Source organism: Triplophysa rosa, linkage group LG25 (assembly GCF_024868665.1).
Source record: "Triplophysa rosa linkage group LG25, Trosa_1v2, whole genome shotgun sequence".
Lineage (NCBI taxonomy): Eukaryota > Metazoa > Chordata > Actinopteri > Cypriniformes > Nemacheilidae > Triplophysa > Triplophysa rosa.
In genome coordinates, this window is record NC_079914.1 from 2,693,953 (window position 1) to 2,718,138 (window position 24,186).

A 24,186-nucleotide genomic window follows, 5' to 3' on the forward strand; every position below is an offset into this window, starting at 1 on the left:
GAAAGTAAGATGTGTATGACTATTATATGACAGAAGAAGGGATGCATTAAGGGTATAGAAAAGTGGTAAACATTTTTCTAATATGGTAAAGTAGAATACAATTGAATAAGATGTCTTTGCCTTGAAGGTTAGAAAGACATAAGTGAGATAAACCCATCCCTTCTTTGTCACTTGGAGTTTCTGTGACTGTTGACCTTTAATGTGCGAGATATGTACATCCAGCCGATTGTAACGTTAACCCCGCTTTTAAAAAGATTGGAAAACCTTGCAATATGCTGGAGGTCTTTCGCGTGCTCATTGCTTTCCTCTGTGCCTGTGTGATTCCACCACCTCGATGCTCATACAGAGTTTAAAACATCTCCGACAAACGGCACAGTTTGCCTCGTAGACATTTCCAGGCACCGGCTTTAACCACCACGAGAACAATCATCATTCTAGCCATTTTTATAAAGCTTGCATTTAAACAATTTAGCTAGGATGCAGTTAACTAGCTGTCTGCTACTTCAACCTGTATTCTGCGACCTCAGTTCTCTCTGAGTCGTGACGATGCAGTAATATTGCGGGGAGAAAAATCTTAGGACTGTCAGACTGAAAGATTTTTTGCGGAAATGAGACAAATATTTAAGACCCGTAGAATCTAAATTGAATACTTTTTAAGACATTTAAAGGCCAGGTTTACAATGCCTGACACACTAACAACTGAGGTCTGCTGTATTATAACCTCCCCATCATCATTAAAGTCAGAGCCAGCATCATCTGAATTCTCAATGACATCATCACGTGGACGGGAGTCTGGAGGCCATCTGCGGGATCTTCCTGCTAAAATAAACAGTAATATAAGTGCTGTATTGTCTAAATATATGATAAACTTTCCAACTTCCAGGTTTCAGATTAAACCAACAACAAAAAACAAATGCAGAAAATGTGTCTGGTGAATAAACATGTCAGTACCTGAAACCACTTGTGTTCAAGGATCTCATCCAGATCAATACGATCATCTGGATCCTCTTGCAGACAGGCTTCAATCAAATCACAGCATTCTGTTCAGAAAGACAGAAGAGACGATTATTACTGTCATGGTTCTGCCACAAGACCAAGAAAAAGATGACAAGATGAGGCAGAGCCATGACAGAACCTCATGTTTCACGTAGAGGGAGGTAATTTTGGCCCTTATGGCTCGCCATACTCCCTCCGGTCTCGTCTCTGTTCCCACCTTCTTGTCTCCTCATTATTGATCGTTATTGTTTCATGCCCGTCAGCTGTTCCCTCTTGATTTGTTCCCTTATATAATGCCCTTGTGTTTTCTGTCTTGTGTCGGTTCATTTTGCCTTGTTTGCCCGTCGTCACCCTCCCGGTCTGTATTGCTGTGTTGTCCAGTTTAGTTAGTTGTAGTTTATGTCTAGTATTGTATTTAGTCTTGTCTCGTTTAGAGTAGTTAGTCTATGTTCCTGTTTACTTCTTGTTATTACCCTTGCTGTTTTGTTGTGTTACCCCCTCGTGGGCTTTTGTTTCATGTTTTGTATTTTATAATTAAAGTCTGTTTGTTAATCCCTTACCCGCTGTCTGCACTTGGGTCCTCTGTCCATGTTTCCCCCAGCGTTCCCTGTCAATTACCTTAATCTGTGAGTTTATCTGAATGTCACTTTAAACTCTCATTCATCATCTTATTCAATTATTTTATCAAAGTACTTGTTCTGTTTTCTATCATTCAGAACTACAGTTGGTCTGATGAAGTTCTCACCTTCTGTCAAGCAGTCTTTACTCCATGACTTCTCGTTGATCGGGTGCAGGTCAAAATGGGTGGGAAATTTCCCGCACACCATGGCGAATAGCAGCACGCCCAGCGAGTACACCGTCGCCAGCTTTCCATAGCACTCGTCCCATTCAAAGTATTCAGGGCACATGTAGATCCTTGTGCCAAAAGAAAACAGATTAACGTGTGAAAAAATGTGTTGTCTCAAAAGTGAGCAGAAGAACTATCAGAAAATATCTGAAAATCATCATCTTAGTTTTTAAACATACCCATATACTCCTTGTAAGCTGATCTCTTAAGCAGATCGCCGCACCCGAAGTCAATCATTTTGACCTCCAGCGTGTCCGGGTTAATCAGGAGGTTTTCCAGTTTTATGTCTCTGTGGAAAACAAGATTTGCAGCAGATTTCAGCCGCATAAATCGCTTTCCCAATGATATCCTGCGTGATGTTCTCTGTCACGCTGCCTCCATTGTTATTCACGAAACAGGTCACATCCATGAAGGGAAAGGGGCGCTCCAGGACCATGATAAAGTGGCCCGAATAGTCCTGCCAGTCCAGAAACTGGACGATTACAGGATCATGTTCTCCCTCACAGACAAGCATATGAAGACCGACCTCTCGTGGTAGAGGCCCAGGATGACCCGGCTAGAAGAAAAACAATTGTTTGTCACGAATAGATGAAGGTGTTTAACCAACAAGGATTTAGCTCAGTCTCAAACAAACTATGAAGGTGTTTTCAATTGAATAATAACACAATCTACTTACAATGTTGATATAATCCTCGGTCTTCTTGACCAATTTCACTGCCACCTGATCAACAAAACCAAAAACTGGATTTGTGTAAACATTCCTCCTGAACAGAACTGTGCTATAATACATTTACAACAGTAAAGAGCAAGTTTGGTCAGGTTTCAATAGATCAAGCACTGAAGTCCTGAACACTGCATACATTAAGGTTTAAAAAGAAGATGAGCACAAGACAGAGAAAAATATCAAAAAACTAATCCACCCTGCAGACACTTCATAGACGGCTCCAAAACCGCCTTCACCCAGCTTTCTGCCGATCTCATACTGCCGGCAATTAATTTGTATTAAAAGAGAAATGCAGCAGACATGAATCACCAAACATTAGCAATACTTCACCTAAAACTATTTAACAATATTTGTTAAACATGTAAAATACTTTAAAGTGTTGTTACACAGAATCATTGTGTGAATAAAACACAGCTATTGACCAATCAGAATCAAGGAGTGAATCTATATCAGTCTTATACGTTGTGTTATGTTGGGAATTATGAAAGTAAACTCACCTGCAATTCTCACACTGGGCTTCTGATCATCCTCTTTGTCCTCATTAAAGTGGATGTGAGTCTGGAGGCCGTCAGCAGGATATTGTCCTGAAATAAATATAAGTGGTGTATTGTCTAGATGCATTATATTGACGTATTGACTTTCCAGATTTCAGAAAAAACCAACAGCAAAAAACAAATGCAGAAAATGTGTCGGGTGTATAAACATACCCATAAACGTCTTGTAAGATGACCTTGTAAGGAGATCGCCGCACCCAAATTCGATAAGTTTGATGTATAGGGTGTCTGTTGTTATGAGGAGGTTCTCCATTTTGATATCACGGTGGAAAACCCCCCGTCGGCAGCACTTGTAGGCAGCTGTGGTCGCCTGACACATGATGTCTTTGGCTAACTCCTGGGTGAGTTTTCCCCCGTTGCTCGTAGCAAAATCACGTACATCCACGCAAGGAGAGGGGCGCTCCAGGACCATGACGTAGTGGTCCGGATACACCTGCCAGTCCAAGAGCTGGACAACCTCAGGAATGATTTTTCCCTTACAGGCAAGCATATAAAGAGCCACATCACGTGGAAGAGGCTCTGGATGACCCGGCTAGAAGAAAGACAATAGCATCATTACACAGAGTTTGGAAAAACTGAAGACGGTGGAAATGTGTGCATGTAAAAAGATGTTTTCAATTGAAGAATAATAGGTACTTATGATGCTGATATAATCCAGATGCTTAGACGTATTGACACGGTTGTTTTGTTGATCAGGTGGCAGTGAAACAAGGATTTCCAGTTAAATCATTTCATTTAAAGCAGTGGTTCCCAAACTTTTTACAACGGCGTACCCCCCAGGGATTTAAAATAATTCTGCGTACCCCCTTTCTTACAGTCACAATTGTGGTCTCAAACATTTTTTTATTTGCATTTTAAATGCATGTAATTTTCTTTTATCAAACAATAAATTATATATGACTCATATATAAATAATAGAATTAATAATAAAAGAATTACATTCTCCACAATAGCCACTCTGTAACTCACCATGTAGGATGCTTCCAGTCCTTTCTTATTAAGGTTTTCTGACGCTGTTATAAGGGCCTTAATACTCCCGAGTTGTCTTAACTGTCTTTCGAAAAACTCTTGCGGTTTATTTTTCAAAGTCGCATGCTTTGTTTCTAAATGCCTGCGCAAAAACGCTGGCTTCATGCAGTTATGAGAGAGTACTTTTGCACATATAACGCACTGTGGTTTGGGAGTTTCGTCACTGCCAATGTAAGTAAATCCATATGAAATGTATTTCTCATCATATTTACGCCTTTTTGATGTTCTTTCTGTGAACTGCTGAACCTGAGTTGACGCTGTAGTCTCCGATGCATCGCTATCTGTGTCGGTGTCAACCGGAGCGGGTGGTTGATTTACACCTGCAGCCGAAGTGCTGTTGGAGGGACCCGGGGTGTGGTCAGAGGACTGTGGATCATCCGAGCTGCTGGTAGTCAATTTTCTTTCTGTGGCTGCGGGCCTAAATCTTTGCAACCACTTATCCATTTTAATTTAACAAGCAGTTGTTGCTTCGTTCCAAGCCGCGTGCAGTCGAATTACATGCGGTACGTGAAGACGTGCGCTTACGCATGAGTGGACGCATATTTTGTGATTGGATGTCATGAATTTGACCTTTTATGGCACTACGTGACTACTATTTTGCTTTGTGTACACTAGAGGGAGCACGTCTTTATATTTAGCTTGTGAGAAAAACATGACTGGTTGATTGCAAGGTGCGTTATAATTAAGTAAACAGTAGATTTCAGGATTTTGTTCACGTACTCCCTCCGTCACTTGGCGTACCCCCGGGGGTAGGCGTACACCAGTTTGGGAACCACTGATTTAAAGCATTCATCCTGAGCAGACATATAAGAAATACATAAAACAGGAAAACTGGACATAAGATTCAGACATTCAGAGGTGTGTAAAAGACAGAGTGAGATATTAAATAGCTGAGCACAAGACTATTTGTTACGTAGTTACTGTAAGTAAAAATCAAACCTTCAATCCATCCTTCACCCGGGTCCCTTCATAAATGGCTCCAAAAGTGCTTTCAGCCAGCATGTCACTGATCTCACACCGGCATGACTCGATTTCTATTAAAAGAGACATGAAATTGACAAAACACCAAACATTATCGATACTTCATCCAAAACTATTTTAACAATATTTGTGTACATATGGGCAGAAGTGTGTTGGTGTACGTTGTGTTATGTTGAGATTATGGAAGTAAACTCACCCTGAATGAACACACTGGGCTCCTCATCTTCCTCCATCTACTCCTCAGCCAGACCGGCTGATGCTGGCTGGATTTCCTTATCCCATTCCAACTTTTCCTCCCAGTCCGACTCGATAGTGACTGTATCCTGAACAGCATCATAAGTCGAGTCTGACCCAAAATGCAACTGCAAAACGGGCTCAGAAAGGACTGGATCCTGAGTGCTGAGGATCTCCAGGTCACAGGTGAGAGTTTCCTGGCTTTCCTGAAACTCTGTAGTGACAAACACACAAGATCAATTCAATCAAAGAATATTCATGAAATAATCAACACTTAACGTTACATTCATGACTCCTACACAATACTGAAAATGGACAAATTTCACTCACAATTTTCAACAAAAGGATCTGTTCATCTTTTTAACCAACAAGTTACAGAAGGATATCCTGGCAAACACCATAAATAATATTCAAGTATACAAATATACAAGTTTGGGCAGAGCTGAAATGAATGAGTTGGTAACCACCGTGTAACTTGTCAGTTGTTGTCACGATCCCAGTCCGTGTTTCCCCTATCTTTGTGAACTTTTCTGTCACTTCCTGTTGTGTGCCATGTTTGTAGTCCTTTGTAGTTTTTCTTGTTAATTAGTTTCCCCAGGTGTTTCTTGTTTCCTTGTTATCCCAGTGTATATAAACCCTAGTGTTTCCTTTGTTTGGGGTCTGTCTTTGTTTCATGCTTTCTTTTTGTGCCTCCTATGTTCTGTGGATTACCTTGGTTTGTTTTATCTTGTATTATTTTCATTAAATTCCAACTGCACTTGGATCCGCTTCTCTGCCTGGATTACTCATCGTCACAGATGAAAATAATACAAAGCTTCAAAAAACTCAGTTCTGAAGAAAGGAGTGTTGATGAGACAAACGATAGATACAGAGCTGGATTGTTAGCAGACATTGAAGCTGATCTGGAATGTGTTGAAGAAGCTGAATTGAGTAAGCAGCAGCAAACTGACTTGGACAAGACAATCCATGAATGTGAAGCAATGTTGGAAGAGGTCAGAGAAATCGTCCTGTCCAATTTATGGTCAAGATACGGGTAAAGTGAGATGGAAGCAGCAATTCAAGAAGCAGAAATAGCTTGTGATAGATCTGCTAAAATACCTGTTGTCGCTCTAAACAGAAATGGATTCGAGTTCCAGCTAAATGGTGCAAAGGAAAATATTCAAGGTGTAATCACAGTTCTAACAGGGAAATGTGGATTCCAACTATAGAAAAAACCAGTATGGAAGCTAGATTGAATGATCTGAAAGCATGCAGCATATACCTAGAGGGAAGGAGAGTGGCATTTATCTTAGCACAATGGGAGTGCACCAGATATCTATGTCAGCTCCACAACTACAACCAACAGTGAGGGTAAAACCAATCAGTTTACCCAAATTCAGTGGATGCGAAAGAGATTTTCATCAATGGAAGAAGGATTGGGAAAGTCTGCAAAAGCAAGGGGAACCAACTGGCTCAGTTGAAGTAAAGAAGATCCAACTTTTAGACAGCATAGACGACAGAATGTGTAAAGACCTTCGATTGTCAACCTATAACACTGCTGAAGACGTTTTCCGAGTACTGGAAAACAGGTATGGAAATAAGTCCACAATTGCTTTGGAAATAGTTGAAGATATGGAAAAAATCCCTACTTTTAAGAGCAAATCACTCGAGGAAAATCATTGATTTAATTCAAAGCATAGAGAAAGCCTTGGATGACCTCAAAAAGCTTGGCAACATAGGAGCCATTAAAAATCCTTTGGTGATTAAGTCAATAGAAAGTAAGCTACCTGATGACATGAAAAGAGACTGGCTTGTTTTCATGGTCAACCCATTAAGTGGCGTTACTCCAGACAGTCACTTTGATGAACTTCTAAAGTTTCTGAAAACACAAGAAGAAATCCTAGAGAAATTAGAACAGCTGGGAGTAGGTGAGAAGTCGGAAATAAAACCCCTTTATATGGAAAAGTATGCTACCACACGATCAACAGGGAGAGGCGGATGCGTCGTCTGCGCTGCGGAGATGAAAGGCACCGGGAGAAGATATTCTTCTGTAAGCGGTTCAAAGAGCTGAAACCTGGTGAGAAGCTGGATGCTGTGGAAAAGCTGGGGGCATGCAAAAGGTGTTTAATATGTCATGGAGAAGATGATGAATGTAAAGATAACTATCTGTATAGGAACAGGGATTGTTAAAGGAGTGATTCTCCGGACATCATTTCTTTCTTTGCCAGAAGGGAGATTCCAAAAGGAACGATACTGTCAAAGGAGGAAGGTCTAATGTGAAGAGGCAGTTCACAGAGGATCAAGAAAAATTCATATATGAACTTTCAAAAGAGGTGGCTGAAAAATTCAGGAGAGCGTGTCAGATACAAACTACATTACCCAAGAAGCTGCCAAAAGATTAAATCTGAGGAGTGAAAAGGATACATTGGTCGTTCATGGGGTCAAAAGAATGAACATAGATACTTTCTCAAGGTGGGGGTCAAGACATCCAAAGGCACAGAAAAAGCTCACAAACTTGTTTGCTACGGTTTGGAGAAAATTGCTGAAGTGCATAAAGAAGTGAAGCCAGAGCAATTCAAGAAATTCTTCCCAGAAATTAAACCTGACGATTTGAAAAGACCAAAGACCATTGATCGACTCATTAGTCATCGTAAAGGAAGACTTGTTCCATAGAGAATAAAAGTAATTGGAGATCTTGTACTGTGGGATGGCCCATTAGGGAAAACCCTTGGTGGAGCACATCCAAATCTCTTTGAAAGGATAGATGTAGCTGTGTATAAGTCTGAAACACATTTCGCTCGTTCCACAAGAGTCTCCGCAGTGAAATATCAAGAAATATCAGAAGCACAAGAGTACAGAGCAGTAACTAACTTTGCTGGCAAAGAGTTCCTGGAGTGGTGGAAAGGGACAGCATAGGAACGGCCGGTGAACCTAAGTGTGGAATATGTTGATGCTGTAATTGTCAACCTGGAGGCAAGGAAATGACTTTAAGTGAGGAAAGAGAATTGGAAGTCATAAAAAAAGGACTTACCTATGTGAGAGCAGATGAACACAGTGAAAAACCTCATTGGGACACAAAGTATCCTTGGATTGAAGATCCAAGTTCTTTACCTAATAACAGTAGCATAGTAGAGGCAAGTTTCTTTAAGACGGAGAAGCAACTCAAGAAAGAACCAGAGTGGCAAGTAGCATATACATCACAAGTCCATGAAATGATAGAAAGGGGAGCAGAAAAGAAATTTACCAAAAAGATCATCACTAGCTGGAAAGGACCAGTATGGTATATAAGTCACCTAGTAGCACCAAACCCACAGTCAATAGCAGTCAAAAGTGTAAGGGAATCAGCATGAATGACCTACTTTTGAAGGGGCCTGATGTTCTCAATCCAATTCGAGTAGTCCTTCTCAAGTTCAGACGAGGTGTTCATGCAGCCTTTGGTGACATCCAAAAAATGTACAATTCTTTGTGGTTGGAAGATCTAGAGATGCATTTTCATAGATTTCTGTGGAGAGACAAGGAACATGGAGAAATTGCTTCTTCGGGCAAACTCAGGTAAACTCCTCTTCTTTCCGCGAAAATTAGTTCTTTCGGTTAATGGTGGTGAATACGCCTCGGTCACTTAATTTATACCCCACCTATGCAAATTAAACAGAATGCAAAAAGTTGTTTCTTCACTGATCCAAAATGAGGCACGCCAAAAACAAAACGGACCTATCATGTGTACAGAATTACTTTCTGTGATTCAACTACATGTTAACTGCAGTTTTGTGTAAAATGTAGTGTGTTAATGCTAACTTTCCCAAAAGCCTGTCTAACGTACCCCTTAATTTTAGGCCCAATCCAGTTAACATTTCTTAACACATATCAATAGTTTACAATCTACGTGAAGTACACATTTATCGTGTCTCTAGTTAGTTAATATCTAACTAACTTTTTATATTTTTAATGTGCAAAGTGTGCAGTCATCATTAATTGACGACGCTTTGAAGTGATGCTAAAAGGAGCAAGGATATGCCATTTCACTTGATTTAATTCCTCCATCCTCGCATCTTTTCCTTGCTCCTTTCCCTCGCATCCTGAAGGGGTGGAGCTAAGACGCGAGGAAAGGAAGTGAGGAAAGGAAAGGAGGATGCACAAATAAGAATTGAGAAGCACACATTGACAAAGAGGAAACGAGATGAATTCTTCTTCTGTGTGACAAGCGAGTGTCAGAATGCATAAAGTTGCGCAGCGCCACCTTGTGTACTGGGGTGTTTCTGTTTTTCATTAAACTATGTCAGAGGGAGTGAATTTGCACGTTCACTCGGCTCATCGCCAGTGAAAATTGTTTGGATATGAACGCCGAAAAACAATGCCGATAAATGCGTGCGATTATCGTTCCGGTCTGTACGTACCTTTATACCTCTGCAGAAACATTGCTGACAGTGTTGAAACTTGATGGGACCACCAGCAATGAAGAACACTTGGAGGTTGCAGCAATAAAGACAACTCGGAACTGTGCTGTGCCAGAAGATCACTTATGGTTTGACTGAAGCAGCGGAATCAAAAATGATTTGGGACTGAGGTAGTAGATCTTGCACTATAGCATTTTCCAGCTTTTGACAAAAGAAAAAACAATTAAACTAAGGTTATTGCAGGAAACACCCATTTTACAATTTATATTACATCATATAAATGCTTAGTCCAGTTTTTGACATAAAAACAATGAAATAGGCACTAAGGTCATAGCAGGAAGCTTTACCAACACGGATGATGTTGTAATACTTGTAGATGAACTTTTTACAAACACAACTGTGGGTGATGTAATACATGTAGATGAACTGCACTTTTATGGATCAGGCGCTCAGTCTGTTGTTGGCTTTGTTTTATCTTTAGTAGGAATGTTTGAAGGATGGCGGAGATTTGAATGCAGAGTGGGGCTGGAATTCTCTTCTTCAGCAATGCAAATAGTGTAGTGATAGTCCAAGGTAATTTTAGTTAACAAAAAGCTTTGAAAATATTTCGGTTCATTGAAATCAAATCAAATATTAGCCAAAATAATATGGAAAAAATGCACTACATGAAAAATGAATATGTTGTCTCAGAAATAAACTAAATTTAAAGCACTATAATTATAACAAAAACTAAAATAAAAATTAATAAATTTTATATAGCAGCATTTGAAAAAGAAAATAACAAAAGCATATAAAAAATCGCTAAACATTTCACAAAAGAAATCTAAAAATAAAAGTTAAATCAAGATATTGATAAAAACTAAATGAGTGAGTGAGTAAGAAAAATTGAAAATGTACAAAACATTACAATTAGTGTTCCTTAATCTTATCAAACATGAAAATGTACATGGCCTTGAAGGGATAGTTCACCCATTTCAAACCTTTCAAAAATGTCTTCTGAAAAACACAAAATAATTTATTTTGAAGAATGTTGGTAACCAAAAATTGCATTGGTTTTGTGTTCATGCAGTGCAAATCAATGGGAACCAATAGTTTTGATTACCAACAACCTTCAAAATATCTTATTTTATGTTTTGCGGAAGAAAGAAAGTCAAATACATTTTGGGTGAACTATCACTTGAACACCCTCTAATGGTACAAACACTTAAAAAAATCCCATTGTCTGATGCTGCCTTCACATGCTATCGGAAATTCCATACTTCCTACTGCCCCATTTAAGGGTGACTCCTGACAACCATCAATACAATGATAATGAATCCAGCAGCATGTGTGGGACAAGTAAGACCATGACGTAAGAGGGCTTTGGCATGTAGTGGCCATGAGGTGTGAAGTCTCTGGCATGTGGTGGCTATAGGAAAGCTGTAGCACATGGTGTCCATGTTGTGGGAAGGCTCCGGTGCATGGTGGCCATGAGGTGTGAAGTCTCTTGGACAACATGGGACAAGAAAACTAAAGGGAGCAATGAGACAAGAGACAAACTTAACTGTAAAGTATTTAAAAATAAAAGACTTAACCAAGGCACCATGAATTCCCACAGGGGCCGTCCTCACACAGTTACACCCCTGTATCCCCCTCTACCCATTATGATGGATGATTTCCTTATAGTAAGCACTTCAGCGCAATGCAGTCATGATAGCTGAAGTATGTGGGCATGATATCAATCTTTATTTTATTCAACTCAATATCTTTCATATAAACATGGTCAATCAATGTGCCATTTTCAGTTCTTGCACTTTCAACTATTTGAGTGAAACCAAACTCTGCTGCATGACATCACAGAGCAGGTTTTCATTGAAATCTCCAATTATTACTTTGCCACCTGGTAAACAGTTTATTTGATTAAATTAATCAAGTTCTCTCTAAACAATGGCACGTTACATGATGATGGTCTGTATACAACTGCAACATTTGTGTTCACATGTTCAATCTTGCACGTTAGACATTCCATGTTAAAACATGATACATCAAGTAAAGCAGCTTCTACATTTCTCTAATGCAGCAGATTTCTCTAAAGAACTGCTGTGAACTCTTGAATGAAACCCATCTTTTTTTCTCCATCTGACCAGTTTTAGCATTTCTCTCAAAGTCTTGGGCATTTATAGTAACTGTGTCAGAGCACAATTTACACAATATCTCTGTTATGTGCATCAACTTCACTGTTAGTTGCATAAATGTGGTTCCCTTTCTGTCGGTCTCTCGACGTTGTGTCGAACCGACAGAATGGGGTTTGTCTTGAGAACCTATCATCTTCTGAGTATTTAGAAAAGGCCAATGAAAATTGGCGAATGAAATTAGCATGCCGGACTCCTCCCCGGATGTCCGGGTATAAGAGGGAAGCCGGCGTGCTCATTCATTCACCTTTTGTTCTTCAGAGCCTACGCATCTGGTGAGCTTCTCTACGATCTTTGGTGATCATTTTGCTGCTGGAATCTTCGACGTGGTACAGCGGACGGTCCCTTCCTGCAGTGACTCTCCCCTGGGCGTCTCAGACGGCAGTTCCGGAGGTGTTCGAGCAAATTTCCTATTCTAAAAGAGCAAATTTCTCCAGCGTGGCTTGACCCGCTGTTCTCATAGGTGCAACACACTCATCGAGGAGGGGGACGGACACGATGCCTGCTTCCAGTATGCTGGGGCAGACGTTGTGGATACCACCTGTCCGCACTGTAGGCGGTGACGATTCAAACGTTGCGTCACGGGTGGCTGTGTTCCCACGGGACTCAGCCACCACCTCGTTTGCTCCCCGTTCTGTGGCGGCAGGACTTACAGCCCTGCCGTCCGCTACGGCAAGCAGCGAGGGTGATATGAGGATTACTGTGAGCGATAATCCGCCAGCCACTGGCTCACTCGCTCGTCTGACCATTCCCCAGGAGACGGTCCGCCGTCTTATTCCTCAATCACGTATTCGGACACGATGCTTGATGATGAGATGTCTCTTGCAGCATCGTGACGTACTGCCATCCGACGATTCCTCGGGCTCCCTCCCTCGGGGGGTCAAGCCCAGGAAGAACCGGATGTCGAAATGTCAGCCATGCTTTCCCGGGCCGCCGTGAGTGTTGGGTTGCAGTGCCCGCACTGCCTCTCCTGGCGCTCGCGGCTGGCTACATGGTGCCTCGGGTTTGAGCGCGGCCCAAGAAAGGCGGGGGGTTGCGCCCTATCTTGGGTCTGTGTGTTCTGAACAGGCACCTAGACAATAGCTGCCTTTCAGGATGATCACGCAGAAGCGCATCCTGACGTCCGTCAGATGTCAGGACTGGTTCATGACAATCGACCTGAAGGATGCGTACTTCATGTCTCTATCCTCCTAAAGGTCAATGACCCCATCAATCATACCTGTCAATCATTTTGACACTATGTCCCGCATATATACTACTCTCTGGCTATGCGATCTCATTAAATTTCGAATGAAAGAGGGGGGGCGGAGCTAGCTGGTGATGGAGTAGGCTGCGACTTGGTAGTGCTCCGCTGAAATTTGGTTTAAAAGTTTTAATTAGGCACCAAATAATCACAAAAGGCTACGAATTGTTGTTTTAAGTTTAAGTTTTTTCACGTCTGACTCTGAAAATCGTGCATCGATGGCTAACAACTTGCGAAAGTACAAATTTGCGGGAGGTACGGCTTCTACAGGGCCTGCATCCGCGGGCTCGACTTCACCACCCGCTAAAGACGATGGTGAAGAAAGAATGGCAGCAGCGGGTCTGAAAGCCGAAATTCTTGCCTCGTTGAAAGAGGATATTGTGGGCCTGCTCCGGTCGGAACTTAAGAAGGTGTTAATCGAGGAATTTGAAGCGGTTAAATTTGACCTGCATGCGGTAAAGGTGGAACCCGCGAATTACACGGCAGCAGTCCGCTCCGAAGTAGACGTGATAAAAACAACTATATCTGAAATGGAGCGCGGATTGTCGTCGTGTTCAGATGAAGTTACCTTGCTGCAAACTAAAGTGGGAAAACTTGAGGTCGAGATAACTAGCCTACGGGAGAAAAATCTCGACATGGAGGGAAGGATGAGACGCACCAACATCTGGATTTTGAACGTTCCAGAGACCCCTGCCTCAAGTAATCCAGAGGCGGTATCCAAATTACTGAAGGAAGTTTTGAAGATGGACAAAAACATCATTCAATTCAATTCAATTCAATTTTATTTATATAGCGCTTTTCACAATGTGCATTGTTCCAAAGCAGCTTTACAGGAGCAAATAAGAAAAACACAGAAAAGTAAAACACAGCACAGGGCATGGTGTTTATAGACCAAGCAAGATCATTATAATAAATAATATCTAATAAATAAATAAATAAATGCAGTCTCCCGGTGAGCAAGCCAACACTGCACTGCTCTGCACTGCTCTGCTGTGGCGAGGAACCCAAACTCCAATGCTGAATAATGGAGAAAAAAAAACCTCGGGAGAAACCAGGCTCAGCCGGGAGGGCCAGATCTCCACTGATGTGTCATAGCTGTACTCAGTGACCCCGACCAAAGCGTCCACGAAGAACAGGGAGAGCCCACGAGCCGTGACCCAGGAAGCCCCACCCGCCGAAACCGTGCAGGTCCAACCCGGTCCCATTCCGAGATCAACAACAGAAAACAGAGGAACAACCAAAGAAAAGTAGTAATGGCATAATTAACTTTATTCCTCTGTTGTCCGACATCGACCACAAAACAAGACCAACCAGACCAGACCCACACAGTCCCAACAAATGAAACGCCCCGAACCACAACCAACAAGCCCCCCCACTCCCTACAACACCCACCCAGCTACCTCCAATCAAAGTCACTGAGTGCAGCCATAACTTCAAACTGCTGTCGTGTGATGTAAGTTTAGCATTAAATACCAAGTATTGTAAATTTAGCATTTATGTGACAGGTAGTCCGTCTTTGCTCTCGGTTGGGGATGGAATTGTCTGAGCTGGGCCGGCCAGATGGTCGCCTTTTTCTTGGGTGGTGATGGAATTGCCTTGGATGGAGCTGGATGGTCAGTCAGTCCGCAGGCTCTCGCAGGAGGATGGCACGGAATTTTCCGATGTAGCTGGCGTAATCTCTAGTTGTGGATGGGCATATGACGTTCATCTGGGCCTGGCGGAATCTCTCCCTACCTCGGGATGGGCATCCCGAGGCGAGGGCAGAAACAGAAAGAGAATAATTAGCGTAGCTGCTGTTCATTAGCTATGTATTAGTGAATGCTTGGCTGAAAAGATGTGTCTTTAATCTAGATTTAAATTGGGAGAGTGTGTCTGACCCTCGAATAGTATAGGGGAGGCTATTCCAGATTTTAGGTGCTACGTATGAGAAAGCTCTACCCCCTTTGGTGGATTTAGTTATTCTAGGTGTTATCAAAAGTCTGGAGTTTTGAGATCTTAGAGAGCGTGATGGGTTGTAGTGTGGTAGAAGCTCTGTTATGTAGGTAGGGGCTAAACCATTTAAGGCTTTATAAGTAATTAAAAGAACTTTAAAGTCAATACGATACTTAATGGGTAACCAGTGAAGGGTTGATAACATTGGGGTTATGTGATCGTATTTTCTGGACCTGGTTAGAACTCTGGCAGCTGCATTCTGAACTAACTGTAGTTTGTTTATTGATGCTGCAGGACAACCACTAAGCAGTGCATTACAGTAGTCAAGTCTTGAGGTCACAAATGCATGAATAAGCTTCTCTGCATCAGCCACACATAAAATATTTCGCAATTTGGCAACATTTCTAAGGTGGAAGAAGGCTGTTTTTGTGACATTTGAGATGTGATTTTTAAATGACAGGTTGCTGTCTAATATAACGCCAAGGTCTTTAACTGTATTTGTTGGAGTAACAGTGCAGCCTTCAATTTGCAGGTCATAATCCGAAATATTCTGCTCACGTGTCTTTGGTCCGATAAGTAATATTTCTGTTTTATTAGAATTTAAAAGAAGGAAATTACAAGTCATCCAATGCTTTATATCGTCGATGCACTCTGCCAATTTGGATAGTTGGAAGGAATCATCTGGTCTTGATGAGATATATAGCTGAGTATCATCTGCATAACAGTGGAAGCTAATTCCATGTTTTCTAATAATGTTTCCAAGGGGCAGCATGTATATGGAGAATAGCAAGGGTCCTAAAACCGATCCCTGAGGTAATCCATAATTTACTTGCGTTAGATTTGATGATTCCCCATTTAAATGGACAAATTGATGTCTGTCTGATAAGTAAGATCTGAACCATTGTAGTGCCTGTCCCTGAATACCGGTATAATTGTGTAAGCGATCTAGAAGTATTTTATGGTCTACAGTATCGAACGCAGCACTATAGGTCACGCAGGACTAGGAGTGAGATGTTACCTTTATCTGATGCTATAAGCAGGTCGTTTGTAATTTTAACGAGCGCAGTTTCAGTACTATGATGCGGTCTAAAGCCTGACTGGAATTTTTCGTGTATGTCATTATTTTGTAAGTACAGAACAGTACTCTACTCTCAGCCAGTCTTGTCTCATTGTTCCAAGGTTACCACAGCGAGCAGGATGCAGTTCATGGCCTGACCTGATGGTAGAGCGGAGAATGGGAAGTGGGACCTGACAAGAGCTGAGATGATAGAGCTGGATAAAGAAGGACGCGGTCTCTTGACATGTCTTCACCACAAAACTTCAAATGCTATTAGATTATTAATGATAATCTTAAACTATAATTTATTTTATTATTAAGTTTATTTATTTTATTTAGCCTTGTTGTGCAAGTTCTCTGGAGCTTGTGCAGAGGCAGCAGCTTTTGCCAGAGGGGAACTGGAATCCCCTGGTTGGGCCTGGGTTCTCCTGAGGTTTTTTTTCTCGATCAGAGTTTTGGGTTCCTCGCCACCGTTTGCATACTGTTTTTGCACTATCTGCCTGACCGGGGGGGCTGCTTTAGAATTTTAAAGTTTTACTTAATTAATATTGCATATAGGAATTTATAGTCTGTTATATTTGACCTGTGCTTCTCTCTCCTTTATCCTAAATGTGTGCTCTCACTGAGCGTGTGTGTGTGTGCGTACTTGTCTGTGTACGTACGTGTGTGTGTGTTGTGTGTGTGTGCGTGCGCATCCGTGTGTGTGTCTCTATGTCTATGTGTGTTAGTACGTGTGCATATTGTGTGTGTGGAATGTTTTGTATGTGGGTATGTCTGTCTTCTGTGTTTTCAACCTTTTCTTGTTTTTGCAGGTACAACTTTAATTATTTTGCTTATAGTCAATATGTCTCATGTACAGCTGCTTTGTAACAATGAAAATTGTAAAAGCGCTATATAAATAAAGTTGAGTTGAGTTAATGTAATGTGTACATGATTCCTTTATATTTTGGTCAATAAAATCTTCAACATCGATCATAGACAAGCAGTGATAAAACTCCTTGACTTAAAATACAAATCAAACCTAGCAACAAACAGGCATGCCAGAGCCAACGGCGCCATCTTTAGCCTCAGAACATTCAAAGCCAGTTCTCCCAGCCTTCTTCCCTTAGACGACGGAAAGTAGCTAATGTTTTTGTTTTTTTAGCGTTCTTTTAGCACCCCGACCGGAGCAATGATGATGAGGCTGTCCCCTTGTTCGGGCAACTGCCCAAGCTCTCCTTTCTCCCCCCCGTGGCCTTCAATCTTATCGGTACGTATTTCCGAGCGACTTGTTCTTTCGCTGACAGAAATAAACTACTGTTTACGGTACTGTTTTGATCTATGTTGTATTCTTAGAACATGCTCGACGACGACCTGGAGGGAGGACTCCTCCAGCTCAGTCATCCCCTTTACTTTGGTATGTTTCAGTATATTATAGACCATATGCATGCACAGACGAGCGTAAGCTAATTATCATTTTTCTTACGTCATACATCCCTGATGTCAGATGACAGACGGCCGGCCCCTCCTTCAGCCCCAACCTGAGCTCCCTTCCCCCCCGAGGCCTTCAAAGTCTCAGCGGTAGATTCAACGAAGTCTTTAATCTTCGCTGACAGAAATTGCTATACATTCTCGCTACTGTTTGACTCTTGTTTTTTTCTATAACTATGCTCACGATGTGACTTGAGAGGGACTCGCTCCAGCTCCCTTTGCTCCCGTAACCCCTGCCTTGCTATGTCTCTTTAAGATAATTTAGCAGCGAGTCTGACGTGTAGAAGCCGTAAGCTAATTTCGTATGTTTTTTTTTTCTCGTTTTCAATCATCCCCGAACATGCAGGAAACATGGCCCTTATCCCCCGGCGCAGACCCGATATGGTTAGCTCCTGCAAGTCTGCTTAAAAACATTTTTATTGATGATTTCCATTAAAATAACATTAACGTGTTTTAAATTGTATGTACTATTTTTTTACATATGAAGTCTGTATTAAACATGGTTATATATTTCTTTAAATAAATGTAGTTTCTTTTTAATGTGTTTTTATTTATATTTATAAAAGATCAGTTAATTAGTGGTTTTCCATGTTGTTCTATTTTAAAAATTAATAAACTGAAAGGATAATGGCAATATTCTCCCCTGTGCATGACCAATTCAAGTTTAAGATGTTGTCTAACTCATTTAAAGAGTACTTCAAATTCATTATTAATTAGTGTTTAAATCTAGCTGAAATATACCTATTTAACGTTTTTGTTTACATTTAAAAGCTCTTACCTGAAATTATTGAAGTTTTATTTAACATTTTTTAAAGGTGCTTGTAATACAGTATTTCAAAGATACTAATTACTTATAACTAGAACGCGCTTTGCAACCATCTATTCCCTTGCAGAGCCGACATACGCTCTTGACGCATTTCACCGATTCCATTCCAAATAAATCGTGGTTTCGTGTATGGTTGACATCTGGAATTACACACAGGCTATATATAAGTTGGACAGTGTACAATTTGAGAATATCAGTGCGACGACGTAACGGATAAGACCGAATTGCGATAAGACCTATCGCGGACGGCGTCAACGGTCGACGCCTAAGGCATTTGATCGAAGCGATTGACTTTCATGCAACGAAACACATGGCGTACATGAACCCATTATGATTTATCGAATAGAATCGGTGAGACGTGTNGTGACGTCTCAAAAGTGAGCAGAGGCACTATCTGAAGATATCATCTTAGTATTTATGTAAACTGCTGTTCACAGGAAAGAAAAGTGATAAAACATACCCATATACTCTGTGTAAGCCGAGTTTTTAAGCAGATCGCCGCACCCGAAGTCGATCAGTGTGACATCGAGCGTGCACGGGTTAATCAGGAGGTTTTCCATTTTTATGTCCCTGTGGAAAACCCCACGATTGCAGCAGATTTCAGCGGCTTCTGTCACATGCTCCATGATAAGTCGCGCTAGTTTTTCGGTGAGTCTGCCTCCGTTGCGGATCATGAAAGCGCTCAAGTCCTCACAGGGAGAAGGGCGCTCCAGGACCATGACATAGTGGTCCAGACGGTCCTGCCAGTCCAGAAACCGGACAATCACAGGAACATGTTCTCCCTTACAGGCAAGCATCTGAAGATAGACCTCTCGAGGAATGGGTTCAGGATAACCCGGCTAGAAGAAAGACAATTTTTATCAAACAAGGATTTAGCTCAGTCTTGACCAAACTTAGGTTTGTGTAGTACAAAAACGATGACAATGTTTTCAGTTGAATAATAACACAAGCTACTTACGATGTCCATGTAATCCTTCATTACATGCTCGTTCTTCCTGACAACTTTCACTGCCACCTGATCAACAAAACAAACAATGGATTTCAGTAAGCATTCATCCTGAACACAACTTTACTATAATACATTTACAACATTAAAGAGCGTGTTTGGTCAGGTTTCAATAGATCAAAGCACTAACGTCATGGACATTGGATACATTACGGTTTGACAAGATCAATAGTGAGAGATTTAAAAATGAGGACAAGACAGAAAAATAATCAAACCTTCACGCCATCCCGCACACGGGTTCCCTCATAGACGGTTCCAAAACCGCCTTGGCCCAGCTCTCTGCCGATCTCATACTGGCAGCAATTGATTTCTGTTCAAAGATAAATGCAGCAGACATGAATCACCAAACATTAGCATTATTTATTTACCTAAAACTATTTAACAATATTTATAAAATATACTGTTGTTGTTAAAAAAAACAAATAGACTATTTCTGTTTGATAAATTGTGTTGTGATTGTGAAAGTAAGCTCACCCTGAATGATCACACCGGGATTCTCATTGTCCACCAGCTTCTCTTCAGACTGACCGTTTGAAGTGTGAAGAATTAAAATGTCAGACCCAGCATCATCTGCATACGGAATGACATCATCGCTCCCAGAGCGGACGGGAGTCTGGAGGTCATCTTCAGGATGTTTGTCCTGAAACGAACAATAATATAAGTGGTGTATTGTGTACAGTAAATATATGATATTGACATATACCGACTTGCCAACTTCCAGATTTCGCAATAAACCAACAACTTAATCAAAACCCTTTTTTGTTGGGTGTCAGGTGCATAAACCGCTCAGTACCTGAAACCACCCGTGGTAACGGATCCTTTCCAGATCGATACGCTCATCTGGATACCACTGCAGGCAGTCTTCAACCAAACGGCAGCATTCTGTTCAGAAAGACAGAAGAGACGATTATTATCTTAAACCGTGAGTTCGTCTGAATGTCACTTCAAACTTCACACCTCCAATCATTCATCATCTTATTCAATTCTTTTATCAAAGCACTCGTTCTGTTTTCTATCATTCAGAACTACAGTTGGTCTGATGAAGATCTCACCTATAGTCAAGCCGTCTTTGCACCACCTCCTCTCATTTATCTGGTCCAGGTCATGGACGCTGGGGAAATTTCCGCACAACATGGCGAAAAACAGCACCCCGAGCGAGTACACCGTCGCCGGCTTTCCATAGTACTCGCCCGTATGGAAGAATTCAGGGCAGAAGTACATTTCTGTGCCTGAGGAGAACAGATTAGCGTGCAATAAATGTGATGTCTCACAATATCTGCAAAATCATCTAGCATTTATGTAAACTGCTGTTCATAAAGGAAAGTGATAAAACATACCCATAAAATCTGTGTAAGCTGAGTTTTTAAGCAGATCACCGCACCCGAAGTCGATCAGTTTGACCTCCAGCGTGTTCAGGTTAATCAGGAAGTTTTCCAATTTTATGTCCCTATGGAAAACTCCCCGTATGCTGCAGATTTCAGCGGCTTCAGTCGCTTGCCACATGATATCCTTCGCTGTTTTCTCGGTGAGTCTGCCTCCTGCGCGCACCATGAAACTCAACAGGTCCTCACAGGGAGAAGGGCACTCCAGGACCATGACATAGTGGTCCAGACGGTCCTGCCAGTCCAGAAACTGGACGATTGCAGGAACATGTTCTCCCTTACAGGCAAGCATCTGAAGATAGACCTCTCGAGGAATGGGTTCAGGATAACCCGGCTAGAAGAAAGACAATTTTTATCAAACAAGGATTTAGCTCAGTCTTGACCAAACTTAGGTTTGTGTAGTACAAAAACGATGACAATGTTTTCAGTTGAATAATAACACAAGCTACTTACGATGTCCATGTAATCCTTCATTACATGCTCGTTCTTCCTGACAACTTTCACTGCCACCTGATCAACAAAACAAACAATGGATTTCAGTAAGCATTCATCCTGAACACAACTTTACTATAATACATTTACAACATTAAAGAGCGTGTTTGGTCAGGTTTCAATAGATCAAAGCACTAACGTCATGGACATTGGATACATTACGGTTTGACAAGATCAATAGTGAGAGATTTAAAAATGAGGACAAGACAGAAAAATAATCAAACCTTCACGCCATCCCGCACACGGGTTCCCTCATAGACGGTTCCAAAACCGCCTTGGCCCAGCTCTCTGCCGATCTCATACTGGCAGCAATTGATTNACACCGTTGCCGGCTTGCCATGGTACTTGCCCGTTTTGAAAAATTCTGGGCAGGCATAGTCTCTTGTGCCTGAAGAAAACAGATTTCATGTCATTTAATTGTTTACGTTTCCACAGTATTTTGTAGCCTCTAAAAGTGAGCCTAGCACTGAATCTGAATGCCATCATCTTATTTATACAAATGTAATTGATGTGTCTGAAATGATCAAACATACCCATAAATGTCTTGTAAATTGAGGTTTCAAGTAAATCGCTGCACCCAAAGTTGATGAGTTTGACAAATAGGGTGTCTGTTGTTATGAGGAGGTTCTCCATTTTGATATTATGATGGAAAACTCCCCGTTGGCAGCACATGTAAGCAGCCATGGTTGCCTGCCACATGATGTCTTTGGCTAAGTCCTCGTTGAGTTTTCCCCCTTTGCTCGAAGTAAAATCAAGCAAATCCATGCAGGGAGAAGGGTACTCTAAGACCATGATGTAGTGGTCTGGAAACAGTTGCCAGTCCAAGAGCCGGACGATCTCAGGAGCGAATTTTCCCTCACAGGCAAGCTTGTGAAGAGCCACCTCACGTGGAAGGGGCTCAGGATAATCCGGCTAGAAGAAAGACAACAGAATGATTGCATACAGTTGGCTTCTCAAACACAGATCTTTCTCCGTGTTGGAAAATTTGAAGACAATAGAATTTTGTCTATGTAAAAAGTGATGAAGATGTTTTCAATTGAAGAATAATAGATACTACTTACGATGCTGATGTAATCCATACATTTAGTCGTATTGACATGTTTCACTGCCACCTGATCAACAAAACAAAAAAGAAATGATTTACAGTTAAATCACGCAGAAATCATTTCATTCAAAGCATTCATCCTGAGCAGAGAAGAACTAAATAGTGGACATTAGATAGATTCGGAAAGTTTGTAAAGGACAGAGTGAGCTCAAGACAGAAGAATGTTTTGTTTGGTAGCTACTGTAAATAAAACAAATCAAACCTTCAAGCCATCCTTCACCCGGGTCCCCTCATAGATGGCTCCAGAGGCTTCTTCAGCCAGAATGTCACCGATCTCATACTTGCATGAGTTGATTTCTATTAAAAGATAAATGCAGCCAATATGAATCACCAAACATTAGCAATACTTAACCCATATATTTACATATTATAGTTACATATGACCAGAAGTGTATAGATGTATGTTGTGTTAAATTGGGATTATGTTAGCAAACTCACCCCAAATGACCACACTGGCCTCCTCATCGTCCTCCATCTCCTCCTCAGCCAGACTGACTGATGCTGGCTGGATTTCCCAATCCAATTGAAATATTTCCTCCCAGTCAGACTCGATAGGGACTGGATCCTGAACAGCATTATCGTTCGAGTCCAACCCAAAAAGCACATGGACAAGGGACTCTGAAAGGACTGGATCCTGAGTGGTGATGATCTCCAAGTCACCAGTGAGAGTTTCCTGATTTACCGGAAACTCTGTAGTAACATGCTGAACAGAAATCTCATCTGCAAAGAGGAACAAGATCAATCAAATCATATTCATGAAATTATATTTACATTAATGAATCCTTTACAATTTTGAAAACGGACAAGGGAGTTCTACACAGGGGTTAAAGCACAAAAAATCCTGAGCCTGAACTCTCTTTTTGCGGGGTTGCGAGAGTAGACACATACGCAGGGTTATTTGTCAAACAAAAAAGAACATTATTTGAACATTATTTCCATTGAAACTAACTAGTAACATGCCGTTTTTGAGCGTCTCAGACAGACGTTTCTTAAACTTTGATGGTATGCCATGTGTGTATGGACCACAGAATGACTCGAAAGAAGTGGGGGCATAATTATAACCCACAAAACCATAGTTTTATGCAATTATGGTATGTAAAAACATAGCTTAACATATCAAATTCAACCAAATTCATCATAATAAAAAATCCTACTTTTTAAAAAGAAAAACAAGACTCACTTTTTTTGGCCTATCGAGGCCAAAGCCTATCGAGCTTTGGGCCTATCGAGGCCATTTTGAGAGCAAAATAAAGTGACCAGATCTATGATTAATTTTGTACTCTAATAACAATTTTGTGCTAGTAGTAATTTAGTCATTAGTTTCATAGGTATTAATGGTGATGATATGGCACAAGTCACATCCACAACACATAGTAATGAGATCACAGTTGGTCAAAGCAGGTTATCATAAATGAGCCCTCAAAAAAGCTAAAGTGATCAACTTTTTGAGCTCATTTTTTTATAATAATTAGTGGGGGCAGATTTATTTTCCATTTTTAAACTCCTACAGGCAAATGTTGCACTACAAACTGTGAAACGAAAGCAATATAAATTAGAAAGATATGTGCCATAAGCTGTGAAAAAGTTTGAAAATGATTTGGACGCTTTAGAAATCAAATCCTTGATCTCAATTGCAGTTAGCGCTCATGCGCACGCGCAGAAGTGGAAGCGGAGGTCTGATTAGATGATTTGCCGAAACAACATAAAGTTATCGATCTTTATGTCACAGTCTCCAAGTTGTGTATGTCATATTTGTCATGGTGG

The 24,186-nt window shown here is 41.2% G+C and overlaps 2 protein-coding genes across 2 annotated transcripts; both read right to left on the minus strand.

Annotated features, from left to right (window-relative positions):
- Positions 1–294: 294 nt before the first annotated feature.
- Positions 295–20,410, minus strand: LOC130549223 (serine/threonine-protein kinase pim-1-like). Its single transcript, XM_057326442.1, has 9 exons — positions 20,401–20,410; positions 20,227–20,325; positions 19,918–20,184; positions 19,659–19,753; positions 19,396–19,452; positions 3,278–3,653; positions 1,742–1,921; positions 952–1,040; positions 295–405 (listed from the first exon to the last, which is right to left on the minus strand). The coding sequence occupies exons 1-9, from the start codon at positions 20,408–20,410 to the stop codon at positions 295–297; spliced, it is 1,284 nt and encodes a 427-aa protein (XP_057182425.1).
- An 8-nt stretch (positions 20,411–20,418) lies between these two features.
- LOC130549224 (uncharacterized) lies at positions 20,419–22,396 on the minus strand. The gene is given in 5 exon segments (XM_057326443.1): positions 20,419–21,159; positions 21,279–21,335; positions 21,542–21,705; positions 21,851–22,229; positions 22,379–22,396. Coding segments are annotated over 5 exon segments (1,359 nt in total).
- Between the last annotated feature and the right edge of the window lie 1,790 nt (positions 22,397–24,186).

What these genes read in the sequence shown, in the direction of transcription:
- LOC130549223 (XM_057326442.1), bottom strand. An exon ending in TAAAGACTGCTTGACAGAAG is followed by an intron (nt 1,041 to 1,741) that starts GTGAGAACTTCA and finishes CTTTCTGAACAG; the next exon opens with AATGCTGTGATTTGATTGAA. An exon ending in TTGAACACAAGTGGTTTCAG is followed by an intron (nt 406 to 951) that starts GTACTGACATGT and finishes TGGTGGTTAAAG; the next exon opens with CCGGTGCCTGGAAATGTCTA.